Here is a 16,909-nt window from a genome sequence, read left to right on the forward strand (position 1 = left end):
TTCCTGATACGCATGAGAGATGCAACACAACTGAAATCAACTACAACACTGAGAGCTGCACAATAAGCTATAGGTTAAAGGTATACCTGCTATATGCGGAGATTCGCGTATTATTAAACATTTTTCTTTTTACGTTTTAAAGCCATTTCTTTCAAGGCCATAACTGTCTTATTATCTGTTGACATGTTTATGCATATGGCACGCGGCATGGCTATAGAAGTGGTCACTAATTAACTTTAGTTAGTAGCCGTGATGCAACCACAGCCATTAAAGATTGTGTTACATTGAGCACGTAATCGTTCGTGCAGAAAAGCATTGTGGTTTCTGATCTTGTCTCTTGTCTGCCCTTACTTGTCTCTGATTGGTAGCAACACAGTGGACAATATCATGACGAAGCGACGACTTTCAATAAGTTTTAACAGCTACGCATCGATCATTTGGGCACTACATGTAGGATGGCACGCTTCCTAAAATCCGACAATTCTGAGCAAATTAATACCCCAAGTCCAAGTAGAGAGTGCTTAAAAAATGAAGAATTTACGCCCAAAGACACACTCGATCAGCCATGCGACGTTGTTTTGGTGGTCGAAGATGGTAAACAATTCAAAGCTCGCGGTAGTGTTCTTAAAAAGGCAAGTCCTTTCTTTGAAAAGCTGCTGAACAGCGACATGAAGGAGTCTAAAGAAGGAGTAGTTCGGTTGGAGATGTTTAGCGAGTCTGTTATGGCGGCTACACTGGCGTATATTTACACTGGTCATGTTCAGATATTGGCTGAAGACAATGCCCGAGACCTGATCGTTATGGCGGATTATTTGTTTCTTCAGAAACTAAAAACTATCGCTGGGGGAGTTTTAACACAGAAGTTGAATATTTCAAATTGCATTTCAACTTATTATTTTTCTGAAAGATATCAATGCGAAGAGCTTTTGTGGAAGACCAAGAAATTCATCCTTGCAAATTTCACCGCCGTGTACGCAGCGAACCGGGAAGATGTTTTGAATATGTCGAGCAAGGAAATTGAAATGTGGATTTCAAGTTATGAAATAGATGTGAGCGCTGAGGAAGATGTGTTTAAGTTCATTCTAGCATGGATTGATCATGACAAAAAGAAGCGAAAGAAATATTTTGCTGAGCTATTTCGTCACGTTCGACTCGTTTATGTATCGCGTGACTTTCTTAGCAGTGATGTCGTGACAAATGATCTGGTGAAAGACACTGAAAGCTGTTTGGATCTTGTGAAGGATACCATAGGCATAATTGACTCTAAAAAATATAATAATCTCCCCGTTCCACCAAGGAAGTCCCTCGAGACTCCTATTATATTTGCGTTTACGTATCGACATATGTGGTGCTATTTTCACGTCGAGGATAGCTGGTATTGTTTAGAGGAGATGGGAAGCTATACTAGGGCAAGGGCAAACATCTTGAAAGGCAGAGTTGTCCCTTGCCATGGTGAACTGAATGCTTTTACAAAGTCTAGACCGCATGTATTAACAAGGTACAATCCATATACAGACAGTTGGACGGAATTTATTATACCATTCTTGGAAGAGAACAGAGTTTTGCAGGAAATATTTGTTAGAAATGAAGATGAAATGTATGCTTTGGTGTCGGAACGATCTGCGAACCTTGATCTTACCGTCATCTCGAAGTACAAACCTTTATCGAACTCATGGGAAGATGTATCGTCATTTGATTCTTCTGAGTTAAGGCCAGATGCTTGTATTGTAGACAACGACAATTTTATTTATTTTATTGGCGGGACAAATGTCAATTCTGAGTCAATGAGCGATGTTGACAGATACGACCTTAGCAAATACCAATGGGACAAAGTAGCTGACATTCAAATACCGAGAAAAAGGGCCCACGGAGCTGCAGCGAACGGAAAAATCTTCATTGCTGGTGGAGATTGTTATGGGAGAAGGCTGCCAAGGAACGTTCAATGTGAAGTGTTCGATGAAACATTAAATGAATGGCAGTTTATTAATTGCTTTAACATGAGACCGGTAGCTTTGCAGAACCTTTTGTCCATTGATGACAATCTGTATGCTGTTGGCTTTACGTTATCGATATGTGAAGTTGAATGTTATAACTCTGAAAAGAATGAGTGGGAGATAACATCTGAAATAGTTAGCAAGAGGAGTTCGTTCACAGGTGGACAAGCTTTTTCATTGAGAATTTTCAAAGAATTTTTCAACCCCCGTCTCCCTTCGTTTCCTCCCAAAGCACGCCAAGGGAAATGCTTAGTTATGTGACTTGAAAAAGGTAGGCGTAATGGCCATTGCACCACGTATTTAAATGTTTTTGTGCAATAAGTAACTTGACACTCGAAACATGTGTTAGCGAGAAAAGGTGTACATAAAAATGTGTCCATTTGGCCTTGTTTTCTTACTTTGTTACCGACAACAGCGTGTGATTTATTGACAAATTTATTCATTTGTAATTCTTGGCAAGACTGCTTTTATATTTAACTTAGCGAACTCTTTAGACTTATCTGTGGATGTGTATGGCTATACTTTAGCACGATCACTTATCAGTATTTTTTTCTTTTGTAACAGGTCAATTTTTTTCTCAATGTACTTTTTTCATGTAAATCCAATTTATGGAGGTAAAGCAACCTGAATCGAACCAAATGTCGTATGTTTTAGGATTTTACGTTTTTTTGCTTAAGGGGTGAATAAAGTTTTGTTGTTGTTGTTGTTGTTAAACAATTTCTAGACCGAAGATTTCCGAAGATTGTCCGATTGTTGTTCGAAGGCCAAACGAACGTTTCCAAGCATGTTTCGATCTATTCGAGGATTAACGAAGTTTCTCGAAGATTTCCGGGAAAGTTCCAAAGATGTTATAACATTCGGCTCATTTAGTATTAAAAACCCGTCAACAAACGTGACGTCATCGGTATCTTTAAAATTGTTTACAGTGTAAGAAATATGGGTTATTGACCAAGCGTGAGGTCAAGATGGCAGGGTATTAGCCAAGTTCTTTTTTTGCGTGTATATGGACTGAGACGAAGTCGAGGTACATAAACACGCAAAAAAGAACGAGGCCAATATCCTGCCATCTTGACCGAACAAGCTTGGTCAATAAAGGATTTATTATTTGACTTTTTTCGAGTACTGAACAGGAAGCCAGTTGCATGCACAATCAATGGCGCACGCTAAAATCATTTCATTGGTTTAAAAGTTTAACGAGTGACTGTCAAATTCTTGAATGAATCGAGTTGAAGTAAAACGACGCGACAACAGCGAAATTCAACTCATTTTAACCGTCAAAAGGATATAAAAAAGGCTAAAATTGCGAATCAACGTTGAGTTTAAAGCCTTAAAACAAGAATGTCCATTCCATCTGGTCGCCAGCTTTTGATTATTGGACGTTTTGCAGAGTATTTACTCGCTTCTGGCGCTTTTGTGGTGCAAACCTGCCCTGACACGAGCTAAACATTGAAATTGTGATTGTTGAGAGCGTTTGGGACTTACCACTTCACGAAAAAAGCTTGAACTTTCCTACATCGTTGATATAAATGTTCGACCCGACCTTATTCGACATGAGCGTTAGAGGTTTCGGAGAAAAGATGTTTTTAAAGCTTTCAGTGCCTGGTTCGAATTCGCCGTGCCGTCCGCTTTCCTCTATTTTGAAGATTTTACACAAACGACTAGTTTGCCGAAGTCTTTATTCTTCAGATATGTCACTGACTTCTCTCCCTTTTCCGCCGAAAAAAAACGATAACATGTCTTCAAGTCGCTTTGCGTTTTAATTTTTGTATTAGGTGGTTGTTGTGGCAAATAAAATTCACGAAACTCGTTAGCATTTGTTGATTAATTTGTTTGTTCTCATTATTTCACTTCAATACCTATTTCTTTGTTATCGGACTCCATTTCGCTAGAAACAGACAGAAAATACTTGTGTTGTTTCGGAAAATACTTTCATAGCTTTTATTTACGACTGAAAAGCTTTTTGAAGTAGCGACGACGGAACTGAAAAGTTTTTTCGCTTGCGGGAACAAAGCGGGCGATCCCTAGCGGTCAAGATGGCTCCATCTTGACCGCTCGGGTAGCCAATCAGAGCACGGGATTCGTTTCATCTTGACCGCTCGCGGAGCTAGTAAAATAATAAATCCTTGTTATTCAACATATTTTGACCTAAAATGTTATTTAAATACTTCTGTTGCAGTAACATTGCATGAGAATTGCTAGAAATCTTGCCTTCAAAGTGAAATTAGGATATATTTGGAGAAATTTCCCTAGTAAAAAGCAACGCTTTTGAGTTTTGAAGCAACTGTGGCGCAACCTTTTGGATTGTAGAGCAACTTTCGAGCAACTTGTAAAGAAATTTTTTTTTCAAGATGCTTTGTCCGTGACGGAGCTCCTTTTAACCTAAATGTATGTCATAAAGGCCCAAATAACTTTTGTTGATTTATTTTTTAATTTTTTATTTATTCTACTCTTACTGAACGTTTGAGGAAAGTCATTTCGCAATTTTGAAAAAAAAAACTTGTAAAGAAATTTCGAGCGTCTTTGGGACAGCCTAACACTGATCATCGACCAAAGAATTGAGATGGTTGAAAACCTGCTGCTGGACGTGCAAACACGCTCACAGAAGGCTAGGAAGCTATAACTAATCATTAAAGAAGTTAACCACAACTGATGGCCCTGAAGGAACTGTATCCAGTAAGTGTTTTAAAATCCCTCGAACTTCTGAGGAAGCCTCTCTGCTTCATCAAAGCCAACATTCATGACTTGTCGCTATTTCCCTGTTTATGGCTGTCCCAAAGACGCTCGGCAACTTTTGGGCAACTGTCGAGCAACGTTTTTCAATTTCATGAAGACCGAAGATTTCCGAAGACTTTCCGAGTGTTGATCGAAGGCCATGCGAACGTTTCCGAGCATTATACGAACTTCTCCGAAAATTAACGAAATGTGCAGAAGATTTCCAAGAAAGTTCAGAAAATGTTCAACTTTCGGATCATTTAGCATTATTAAGTCGTCAGCAAACAAGACGTCATCGCTATCGTCATGATGACGAGACATGATTGGTTTTTGTAAAGGAAATCCTTGAAATTTAGCAAGTTTTGACTTAAATATGTTATTTAGAAACTTCTGATGCAGTCACAATTGCATGGAAATCTTTAAAAATCTTACTTTCAAAGGGAAATTGGCATAGATCTGGAGAATTTTGTTCATCAAAAGCAACGTTTTAATTCATTTAAAGAATCTTTCGAGCAACGTTTTGGATTTTGGAGCATTTTTTAAAGAAATTTCGAGCAACTTTTTGGGAAAATACGAGTATCTTCGGGGCAGCCCTGTACCTGGTAAGAATAGGTTGAAAACTAGTTTCATTTCAACCTGTTGAAAACACATTTCAAGTTGGGGACGCTTCATCTTTGTACAGATATTCAATCATGATTGCCTACAGGTACAAACAGGTTTTTAGGCGGCCAGACGCGTTCTAGACACATCAGATTTCATTATTAAATGGCTATTTATTTCGCTGGTAAGTATAAGCTGAAAATCAGCATGCTGAAACACATTTCAAGTTGAGGAAACTTCATCTTTTTATAGATACGCAATCATGTTTGCCTACATTTAATGAAGCAGTCAAACGGGTTTTAAGGTGGCCAGACGCTTTCTACACACGTCCGATTTCATATTAAAAGCTGCGAACATGACATCCTTATCTTGCATCAAAATTCCAAAGCCGATCTTAGATTGGTACCCCTTGACCTTCCCCACCCCCCTTTAGGAACCCCTTTACTTATAAATTTCTTGTCAATGGAACTTTTAGGCTGCTGCGGTCGTCTCATAATATAGTTTACTAATATGGCCGAATCCGCAAGCGGGGAAGATGAAGCGAATCCTATGTTTTGATTGACCTCGTTAGTTTTTGCGTTTTATAGACCTCGACCTCGTATCGGTCCATAAAAACACAAAAATAACTTGGCCAATATCCAGCCATCTTGACCTCACTCATGGTCAATAACACATATAAATTATTATAATAATGTCCAGTCCACAGAAAAGACATACGAAGTTAACCGACTTGTCTATCAGTTTTAAATTCCAGGAAAATCAAAACATGGGAGGGTTTGGGGGAGGGGGGTGGATTTCCATCGCTGATCACAGCAAAGCTTTCAGGGTTCGAATGCCAGCTGCCAAAAAAAATAACAATCATGACAATGATACCATGACTCGTATGGGGCAAAGTCTCTGAAAGTTATTAAAACCTGACTTTCCCACACCTTTAGCAAGCCAGTAATTCAATGCTTGACTCTGGACCCCCTAGAACTATTAGGTCATTGACTGAGCTACCCGGCACAAGCTTTCTTGACCGAGTCAGCCCTCAATTTTCCCACGCGGGAAGGGCTTGAAGACTGATTATTGTCGGTCTTAAAACACGGATTCCGGAATGCTCTTTTTGCAAATCAGGGTAGATTTATTTAGAACTGTATTTTAGAACATTGTTGATTACAAAATCGTGATAAAGATATTTTCCAAAAATCACGCAGGATAATGGATAACTCCGTTTAAAGGACTGGAGCAATATAGCGGGCTGGTGGGGGTGAGGTTTCTTTCCCCGCAGTTCTCTTCAAAATTGCTTGATTAAACAACGGGTTGAAGGTATGTAATACAAATCACCAACTAAAATTACCAAAGATCCCAGTTTTCACGGTCCCTGGTTACACTTTTCTCACAAAACGAATGAGCCACGTACACGAAGTTACTGTCACATGACAACGCATTTCCGTTTGCGTTTCTGAGTGTTAGAAGCTTCAGAAAGGCTATCTGAAGTACTGGTCTCCGGCAGAAAGCTATCTAAATTGTTGTTCTCCAGCGGACGGATGTGGGGAAGTCCTTTGAAAATTCTCATCGAGCAAGCGTTTAGAGATATCTTAAAGCAACTTATCCCGGGTAATACCGCCCCACTTTTCATCTCCCATTGATTGTTTTCAGGGCTATAACATTCAATACTAAATTGTTGCAGATTCATACCAATGTTTTGTGAACTCACAGCATAAATTTTCCCATCATTGGCTACAAGGTTGACAAGTGCTTTCGATTTCTTCAAACTTGCGATAAACTGCCATTCATTTGTTGTTTCATCGTACATCTCACAATCATGAGTCCACTTTCGTGGCGACAATCTTTCCGGATATCCACAAGCAATGAAGATTTTTCCGTTCACTGCAGCTCCGTGAGCACTTTTTCTCCCTACTTGAATGTCAGCTACTTTGTCCCACTGACCATTGCTTAAGTCGTACCTGACAACATCGCTCAGGTCTTCGCGCACATCCTCACCGCTAATAAAATATATAAAATGGTCACTGGGTACAATACAAAAAACGTGTCCTCTATTTGAATTAAAATGATCAAGTGAAACTATATCTTCCCATGAGTGTGATTCCGGTTTATACTTCGAGACAAACAAATTGCACCTACTGAAATGTCGGGAAAACAGCTTAGAACCTCCTGTCTCTCTGCAGGGACAGGAGGCATTACACAACAAAGCGTACATTTCCTCCGCATTTGTAACAAATAACTTCCACAAAAATTTGTCTTCTTCCAAAGGTGGTAATCTCGTCCAACTGTTAGTGTATGGATTATAGCTTATCATATCTGATAAGTAACGTCCTACTCCAACACAGTACAATTTACCTCCACAAGGCAAACATTTATACCTGATATCATATCTAGATTCTTTTGGCATCTCACATAACCTATGCCAGCTATCCTCACCAGGAAAATAACACAGGAGTTCTACACACGTACGTATTACTATAGCAGGGGACTCAAGCGACTTCCTAGCTGGAACAGAGAAATTATCACACTTTTTAGAGTCAATTGAGTCTAAAGTATCCTTAACAAGATCCAAACAGCCTTCATTGTCTTTCACCAACTCATTTGTCACGACATCACTGCTTAGAAAGTCACGCGATACATATAGGAGTCGAACGTGACGAAAAAGCTCGGCAAAATATTTCTTTCGCTCGGTGATGTCAGGATCAATCCATTCTAGCATAAACGTAAACACATCTTCCTCTGTGCTGACATCTATTTCATCACTTGAAATCCACATTTCAACTTCCTTGTTCGACATATTCAAAACGTCTTCCCGGTTCGCTGAGTAAACTGCGGAGAAATTTGCAAGAATAAATTTTTTGGTTTTGGAAAGAAGTTCTTCGCAGTGATATCTTTCAGAAAAATAATAAGTTGAAATGCAGTTAAAGGTGTTCAACTTTTGCGCTATAATTCCCTCGACGAGAGATTTAAGTTTCTGAAGAAACAAATAATCGGCCATAACGATCAGGTCTCGCGCATTGTCTTCAGCCAATATTTGAACATGACCAGTGTAAATAAACTCCAGTGTAGCCGCCATAACAGACTCGCTAAACATCTCCAATCGAACTACTCCTTCTTTAGACTCCTTCATGTCGCTGTTCAGCATCTTTTCAAAGAAGGGACTTGCCTCTAAAAGAACTTTTCTGTGAGCTTTGAATTCCTTGCCATCCTCGACCATCAAAACAACGTCGCATGGCTGATCGAGTGAGTCTTTCGGCACAAATAGTTCATGCTGTATTAAGCTTTCTTTTCTTTTACTTGAGGTAGTTTGCTCATCAACAGGTCGTATTTCGGCTGCCATCTTACGTGTTGTGCCCAAAACGTCAATGTTCAGTTCTTAAATTTTATGATGACTCATTATATTGAGTGTTGCTGACTCACGGAAACTGGGCTAAAAATATTCTCGAAGTGTTTTATTGTTGATGTTGATTTACTTTGCGACCAATCAGGGACGAGATAGAAAACCACAATCATTGGCAGTTGCATTATAACGGCACTAACAAGGAAAATTGTTGTTTGAATGAATATAGTTAAGTGTCGGAGTATTTCTCTTTACCTAAAATATATTCGTGTCGATTTTGTTTTCCATTGTAGTGCCACGATCGGTGATCTTTAAAATTTCCGCCAATAGTAACACATTTAAACAGGCCTAGGCTTGCCTCTCATTAAGAAACAAACCTTTTTCTAAAGAAACTGTTTTGCTGCATCGGTGGGCAAGGGAACACTTACTTGATCATTAACTGGAAGTTAATAAAGTCAGTAAAACTAACCGTCATAACGAGCCAAACGAAACGAAATAACCGAAACAAGCAAAACCCATTACAATTATTGAGAGCTAACCGGAGTGCATAGTAAGCTAACCGGAGTTCATAGTATGGGCTTAACGGAGTGTATAGTACGGTAAGTGGCGGACACCTTGAAGTTTTGCTTGTTTCGGTGATTTTGTTTCGTTTCGCTCGTTTCGGCGGCTTCGTTTCGGCCGTTTCGTTTCGGTGGTTTCGTTTCGTTGTTTCGGGTTTTAGTACTTGCCTTTTTGCCTCCGTGTCACGTAACTGGTTGCCTCCGTGTCACGCAACTGATTACGTGACACGGAGGATATGCGGTGGGTGAAGTTTGTCGGCTCCTTTGTAAGGATTTAGGAATGCAGTTCCCGGGGGAGGGGACTGCTTTATGAAAGGGACCGGGATGCTCGTCGGAAATTTTAAAAAGATAACAAAAAACGGAGAATAGAATTTACATCTGTATATTTCTTGGTGTGCAGCCCTAAACGAGACCATTATGACTACAAATATTGGCGTTTTGCCCGGAAAACCCTAAAAGTGAGACCAAAAATCTGACATTTAATTACACTCCTAAGCGAGACGACGAGCTTCCCCGCCCCTTTCATACGCGAGTCCCCCCCCCCCCCCCCCGGGATGCAATTTAACACATTCCCGAGCTGTCAAAGAGTGAGTGTCAGAAATAAACCATAAGTAACCATAACATCTGAGAAATCCAAACACCGGTGGGACGATCTCCGGACGATCTCGCCTCTAGTCTTTTGTTTTGTTGGTTAAATGATCTTTATTACTGCAAGATTTCTTCAGAAATGTTTTACCTACCTAAATGGAAGTTAGAGTATGCCAAAGAAGGCGACAGATGAAGAAAAAATCATTAAAATTTATTGCTCCTTCTTTGGACGTGAACCGCGCGAAATTTATTGGATGTTGTTGAGCAAAACAAGCCGGGCTCTAGATCCTCTAGAAACGTTTCGAGGTAAGCCACATTTTAGCCACAAACTGAAGACATAGCATTTCACTTTTGTTCTCTTAAATCGAAATTAGCAGCGAATTTGAAAGACTTACTTTGGAATGTAAATTGTAATAATCTGACCAAATTAAATGACATTGCGTTAATAGTCTCAATATTTTAACTAGGTTTATCGGCTTTGTCAGCCTTTCAGAATGTTTTGTTAGTCGGAGAAATTAAAGGACTATGATTTGGAAATATGAACGAAATGGTATTTTTGTTCATTTACGAAGAAGTCAATAATGAAAGAAAACACTACACTTTCACTTTACCGGCCTTACCGATGTTGCGTGCATTTTTAACTGCCGTAAGCGGCGACGAGTCTTGTAGGTTCCGTGTTCGGGTATATTCTAAACCCGCACGCAGCTTAATATCCTCGCCAAGCGGACCTCCACTAGCTAGCAACTTTTCTAGACCTCAAGCGAGACCATATTTGATGAGATGTATTAGATCTTGTAAACAGAAATTTTGGTCGGTGTAAATAATACAAGACAGTTTAACCTTTTTTATCGTATATATGTCGTATATTAGACGTTACGCAGTAAGATAACGCAATTTTTGTCTGTTGCAGAGGAACACAAAACACTGTACAGAAGAAATGAACAATACATATACTTACATATTCAATATCGTATATCTGATATAAGTTACGAAACTCTGGCAAATTTCTTAAAAATATATTTAAGATAATCGCTTCTAGTTCCTTCATCATTTGAAAGTGACACGGAGGCTGATGGATATTGACAGCAATGGGATGCTCCCCTTTCTTGGCATCTGGCTACTAAACCCTAAACTACAAAACTTCGGGTAGAAACAAAGGTTACGTAAAACGTACGAATACAGGCCTACTCTAACACTATCATAGCCATGTAAAGAATCGCTACAAAAGAGTCTTATTGACAACTATTCTTGATCGAACGCAACGATTATCTTCCTTTTGGGAATATTCTCACGTTTGCAGTTTCCACACTTCTGACTAATTCTTATTCTACCGTCAAACAGTTTGTTGAATCGAAGGTTTGCGACCATCAGCCTTACCTACCACCTAAAGAAACGGAGACATTTTTTCGCGTGGTCTTACCATTCAAGATCAAGCCTCAGCGGGAATTGTCAGGAAACAGCTCAAGGGTCCCAGCCTAAAAGTGCGGACCACCATCCAGCCTGTGTTTGTAAGCTGCAAAATTGAACAAGAACTCAAAGTGCAGGAGGCAAAGCCATTGATTGTGCTAATGTAAAAACAGTACCTGAAAAAACTATCTTGAGCGCAAACGAACTGTGGTGTTACTTGGTGAAACCTGAAGCAATCTGCATAGAAAAGGCTGGAGCAATATAGCGGGCTGTCGGGTTTGGGGTGAGGCTTCTTTCCTCACGGTTTTCTTTAAAATTGATTACAGCCACGTGTTGGTGGTTTGCAACATTTTGTGATACAACAATTTAAAAACTACATATTTTATTGACCTTTCCCTAAGAGGATGGGAACAATCACAATTTAACCAAATCACGAAATAAAATTACCAAGGATCTCAATTTTCACTGTCCCTGGTTACAGCGTAATGCAAGGGTATTCACCTTTTTCAAAGGATGTCCTGGAAGCCTCGGACGACGATGAGCCTTTATCTGTCACAGAATCAACTGTCACGAGAAACCTGAGGGCGGCGAGCGCTTCACATGATGGGGGACCAGACAATCTTCTCCATTCGGATATCCTCACCCCATCGGTCCCTTTTAAACACCTCTTTCCCGGAGTGCAGAGTTCCTCGTGTGGGGAAACTTGCTGATGCAACACCTCTACTTAAGGCCTCTTCGAACTGCTACTACAATAAAGATCTGAGGCCGATTTCCCTGATGTCCACGCGATTAAAGATTGCTGAGAGCAATGACCCTGATCAATTTGGTTTTATTCCAGGATCTTGAACTATATTTGCTCTCATATCGATGCTCAACCACCACTGGCTGCGCGTTACGAACGGCAGTGGCTCAACTTTTAGAACTGCTATCCTAGACTATGGGAAAGCATTCGAGTTGGTGGATCACCATTTGTTGATAGCTAAACTGTTCAACCTTGGGGTCAAGCTAACTACCGTCAACTACATCATCGACTTATGAAAGGATAGACAGCAAAGTGTCACACTTGACAGCAATTGCTATTCCAGTCGGCTAAATGTTCCTGTCGGAGTTTCTCAAAGCACGCATTTAGGCCCGTGGCTGAATCTTTCTCCAAGTGGAAGTTTCCAGATGACAAAACTATTTCGGAAGTGGTGCTAATCTCTGGAAAAAGTTAGATTATTCCGGAACTTACCACCAAAGTAAGACAGAGTAATCTAGCACGAGGTCCATATGCTGCCCTCAGATAACAAAAGTTCCATAAGGGACTCAGCAACCAAGCGAGACAGAATAACCTAGCACGAGGTCGATATACTGTTCTAAGATAACATGAGTTCTATGAGGAACCCACCACCGAAGTTCGACAGAATAATCCAGCACGAGGTCAACATGCTTCCCTCTAATAATGTGAGTTCCATAAGGAACTCGGCACCCAAGTTAGAGGAAATAATCCAACACAAGGTCAATGTGCTGCCCTCTGATAATGTGAGTTCCATAAGGAACTTAGCACCCAAGTAAGTAAAGCAAAATAATCTAGCACAAGTTCCATATGCTGTCCTCAGATAACATGAGTTCCATAAGGAACTCATTACCCAACTAAGAGATAATAATCTAGCAGGATGTTAATATGCTGCCCTCATGTAACATGAGTTCCATAAGGAACTCAGCAGCCAAGTAAGTAAGGCAAAATAATCTAGCACAAGGTCCATATGCTTTCCTCAGATAACATGAGTTCTATAAGGAACTCATTACCCAACTAAGAGATAATAATTTTGCAGGATGTTAATATGCTGCCCTCAGATAACATAAGTTCCATAAGGAACTCAGCAGCCAAGTAAGTAAGGCAAAATAATTTTGAACAAGGTCCATACGCTGTTCTTAGATAACATGGGTTCCATAAGGAACTCATTACCCAACTAAGAGACAATAATCTAGCAGGATGCAAATATGCTGCCTTAAGATAACATGAATTCCATAAGGAGCTCAGCACCCAAGTAAGAGGAAATAATCCAACACAACGTCAATGTGCTGCCCTCTGATAATGTGAGCTCCACGAGGAACTCAGCACCCAAGTAAGTAATTAAGGCAAAATAATCTAGCACAAGGTCCATATACTTCCATATGCTGTCCTCAGATAACATGAGTTCCATAAGGAACTCATAACCCAACTAAGAGATAATAATCTAGCAGGATGTTAATATGCTGCCCTCAGATAACATGAGTTCCATAAGGAACTCAGCACCCAAGTTAGAGGAAATAATCCAACACAAGGTCAATGTACTGCCCTCTGATAATGTGAGTTCCATAAGGAACTCATTACCCAGCTAATAGATAATAATCTAGCAGGATGTTAATATGCTGCCCTCAGATAACATTAGTTCCATAAGGAACTCACACACCCAAGTAAGTAAGGCAAAATAATCTAGCACAAGGTCCATATGTTGTCCTCAGATAACATGAGTTCCATAAGGAACTCATTACCTAACTAAGAGATAATAATCTAGCAGGATGTTAACCCTATTCAGACCGGGGGGGGGGGGCTTTTGAGGCCCGCGCTGACTTTGAACTTTTATAACTTTTTTGAGATTTAACCAAACACTGCCAAACTTTCTGAGTTTTCCTTAAATTTATCTGGCAACAATTTGGTAGGGTTGAATTATGTGTCAGGAACTTGACATCACCATGGCAACGGCTTTTTGACAGGCATGTTTGCCCAATTTTGTAATTTTGCGTGTTTCTGTTAATAATCAAAGTCTCTTCGAGATACCGACTTTTTTTGCATGAAGTATGAGTCGAAGGTTTATCCTGTGCAGTCAAAAAGCCGTATGCATGATTTCAGCGTGGATTTTCTCGGAAACTATTGGAGGGATGAAGTTCAAATTCGGCGAAGAGATAGATCAACAACTCACCGATCGATAGCCGTCGTCAGATAGGTGAGATTTTCAGTAGTTTGGCGTTAATTCCGGTTTGAAGTGGAGGAGGTCGCTGCTGGCGGCCGCCGACTTGCAAGCCTTGTCTCCTCTTTCTCTCTTACTGGCCTTCGGCCGGCTAAATCAGTTAAAAAAGTGCTTAAAACGGCCCGCGCAGGCGAAGAAATACAACACATGAGTCGATAAACGTTTCATTAAACTTTATTGAGATATTTAGAGCGAAATGTAGTTAGATATGTTATTTCCAGAGCTTTATTTCAGTAACCCTTATAGATTTCAAAATTTCTTTTGTTCGTCTCATGTCAACAACAATAATTAACCACGAACACATAGGGTGGTCTGCCTGTGATGCAACATTGCTGTCAACGCGAGGTCACGTCCCTAACGACCTAGGCTGATGACGAAATAGAATGGGCGCTTGTAGCGACCAAATTTGGCCTAAAAAAGAAGCCTTAAAAGAAGCCCCCATCTCTTGCATTTGTTTTAACTTCAATAATATCTTTGAAAAGAGCAAGTTTTTTGGTATGGTTTATTTTTGACGTTTGTAATTTTTAAACGATGTAAGTGCTAGTGGCTATTTATTCGTGTTTTAGTTACGCAATCCATTGTTTGTGCGACGCTTTTTATAGATCGCCTTTCAGACACACGTGCGTTGAGATAAGAAAGCTGACATGTCACTTTTAACATTGTTATATAACGTTTGTAAATGACAAGTCACGTTTTTTCCACGAGATCGCGTGATCACCCACAGCGGAAAGTAATCCCTTGAGAAATTAAAATATTCCCTTGAGAAATTAAAAAAGTCCCTTGAGAGTAGACAAGAATGTTCCAAATTTGCCCCACATAACTGCTATTCTCCTATTTTCGCTTGTAAACAAGCAAAAAAACTCGCAAAAATCAACTTAAATGGAACTATTTTTACATTTTTACGGGTTTAAAGCACATTTTTATTTATTTTGAGTACTTTGCAGTGCTTTTGGGTGGTTTCCTGGCATTTAGGAAAAATTTTGAAATCGAAGATGGCGGATCCAAGATGGCGGCTGTTTTGAAATCATGATGTAATTGGCACATGATGTGACGTCACCATCCCACGTGACGTATACCAAAAGAAAGAGTTTCGGACATACAATACATCCTATAAGTTTCATGGTGATTGCTTAAATATTCTCAGCCCTCCCCCCACCCCCCCCCCCCGGTCTGAGAAGGTCCAAAAAAGCCCGGTCAGAATAGGGTTAATATGCTGCCCTCAGATAACATGAGCTCCATAAGGAACTCAGAACCCAAGTAAGTAAGGCAAAATAATCTAGCACATGGTCCATTCGCTGTCCTCAGATAACATGAGTTCCATAAGGAACTCATTACCCAACCAAGAGATAATAATCTAGCAGGATGTTAATATGCTGCCCTCAGATACCATGAGTTCCATAAGGAACTCAGCACCCAAGTTAGTGGAAATAATCCAACACAAGGTCAATGTACTTCCCTCTGATAATGTGAGTTCCATAAGGAACTCATTACCTAACTAAGAGATAATAGTCTAGCAGGATGTTAATATGCTGCCCTCAGAAAACATGAGTTCCATAAGGAACTCAGCACCCAAGCTAGAGGAAATAATCCAACACAAGGTCAATGTGCTGCTCTAGCCAGCGCTGCAGACCTATCCAAGGAACATCACTTCTTGTTTGCGTCTTTGCCATTTTCGTCTCTTAACATTGATGCTGGTGATATTGACATCCGGTAAATGTTATTGTTGATTTGTTTTTGCATCAATCAGATACGAGAAAGAAAACCACATACTATGCCTAATGAGATATGCACGAAAATGGACAGTCCTTCTGGCTAAACAAGGAAAGTTGTAGTTTCTTGTAAAATAAGTTGAATCTTTACATTAAAACTGTTTGTGTCGATCGTTGATGTTGTTTGATATTTTGCCGCCCCGATCTGTCAATTTTGTGCTAGCTGTGAGTTTCTTCACTATTATCAAATTCCCCGACATCTTTCGTTCGGTTAATTAAAAGCGAAGCGGAAATTTTTGAACATTTCAGTGATTTAACGTGGCGATAATAAGATCGACAAGTGAGGACGAATTCTTACAATTTCTGTTGATCACGGCTGAGCAAAAGAAACACGATCGCTATTACTTGGAATTTCTAACCATACACCGGAAATATTAAAGTATAATACTCCAATTTGAATTCGACAGCCGCTTGATTTTGAAACCGGTTTCACTGTTCCGTGTTGCCTGAACCAGTGAAAATCACAAACGCACTTGTTGCCCGCTTTATAAAATGGCACAGCATCAAATACAACACTCTGTTACCCCTCCCACTCAACAAATGTTTTTCACCACCTACATTTTGGGCGGTCATGTGACTAGCTGCAGCCTCAACGACAAGAAAATAAAAGTTGATAGAACCTGAGATCGAGGTCGGAAGCCTCCCCATAAAATAGTTATTTTAGTAGCCACCCAGTTGGAGGGACAGTAGTATTTTATTGGTCCGTTGAAATGGCTTGTCAATGTTATGTGCAAAAATATCTATAAATTCCTTGATTATGGCAATATATGATAACCATCTTTTTTTAATGAGGAAGAGTTTTTAATAACAACAATATTACAAAAAAGGTTAGGTTGACAATAATGTCTCAGTTACATGATAAAGCATTGCTGTTGGCGTGCTTTGGAAGAGGACGAAGACTGAGAGTAAGTACTTCCAGAAAGGCAATCGGCAGGAGGGGAGGCTTTGGTCAGCTTGC

At 39.9% G+C, this 16,909-nt stretch overlaps 3 protein-coding genes across 3 annotated transcripts in view; 1 reads left to right on the plus strand and 2 right to left on the minus strand.

Annotated features, from left to right (window-relative positions):
• LOC144631300 (kelch-like protein 28) overlaps positions 1–16,909 on the minus strand; it is an 80,757-nt gene that overhangs the window by 54,916 nt on the left and 8,932 nt on the right. The window lies entirely within an intron of this gene.
• Positions 97–2,702, plus strand: LOC144631303 (kelch-like protein 25). Its single transcript, XM_078489712.1, has one exon. The coding sequence runs from the start codon at positions 456–458 to the stop codon at positions 2,253–2,255; it is 1,800 nt and encodes a 599-aa protein (XP_078345838.1). The 5' UTR covers positions 97–455; the 3' UTR covers positions 2,256–2,702.
• Positions 6,404–9,045, minus strand: LOC144632785 (kelch-like protein 28). The gene has a single exon (XM_078491510.1). It carries the CDS (start codon positions 8,632–8,634, stop codon positions 6,721–6,723), a length of 1,914 nt encoding a protein of 637 aa, XP_078347636.1. The 5' UTR covers positions 8,635–9,045; the 3' UTR covers positions 6,404–6,720.

Source organism: Oculina patagonica, chromosome 12 (genome assembly GCF_052425735.1).
Source record: "Oculina patagonica isolate OP01 chromosome 12, crgOcupat, whole genome shotgun sequence".
NCBI classification, from domain to species: Eukaryota; Metazoa; Cnidaria; class Anthozoa; order Scleractinia; family Oculinidae; genus Oculina; species Oculina patagonica.

Coding starts and splice junctions, on each gene's coding strand:
- LOC144631303 (XM_078489712.1), top strand. CDS start 456: ATGGCACGCTTCCTAAAATCCGACAATTCTGAGCAAATTAATACCCCA.
- LOC144632785 (XM_078491510.1), bottom strand. CDS start 8,634: ATGGCAGCCGAAATACGACCTGTTGATGAGCAAACTACCTCAAGTAAA.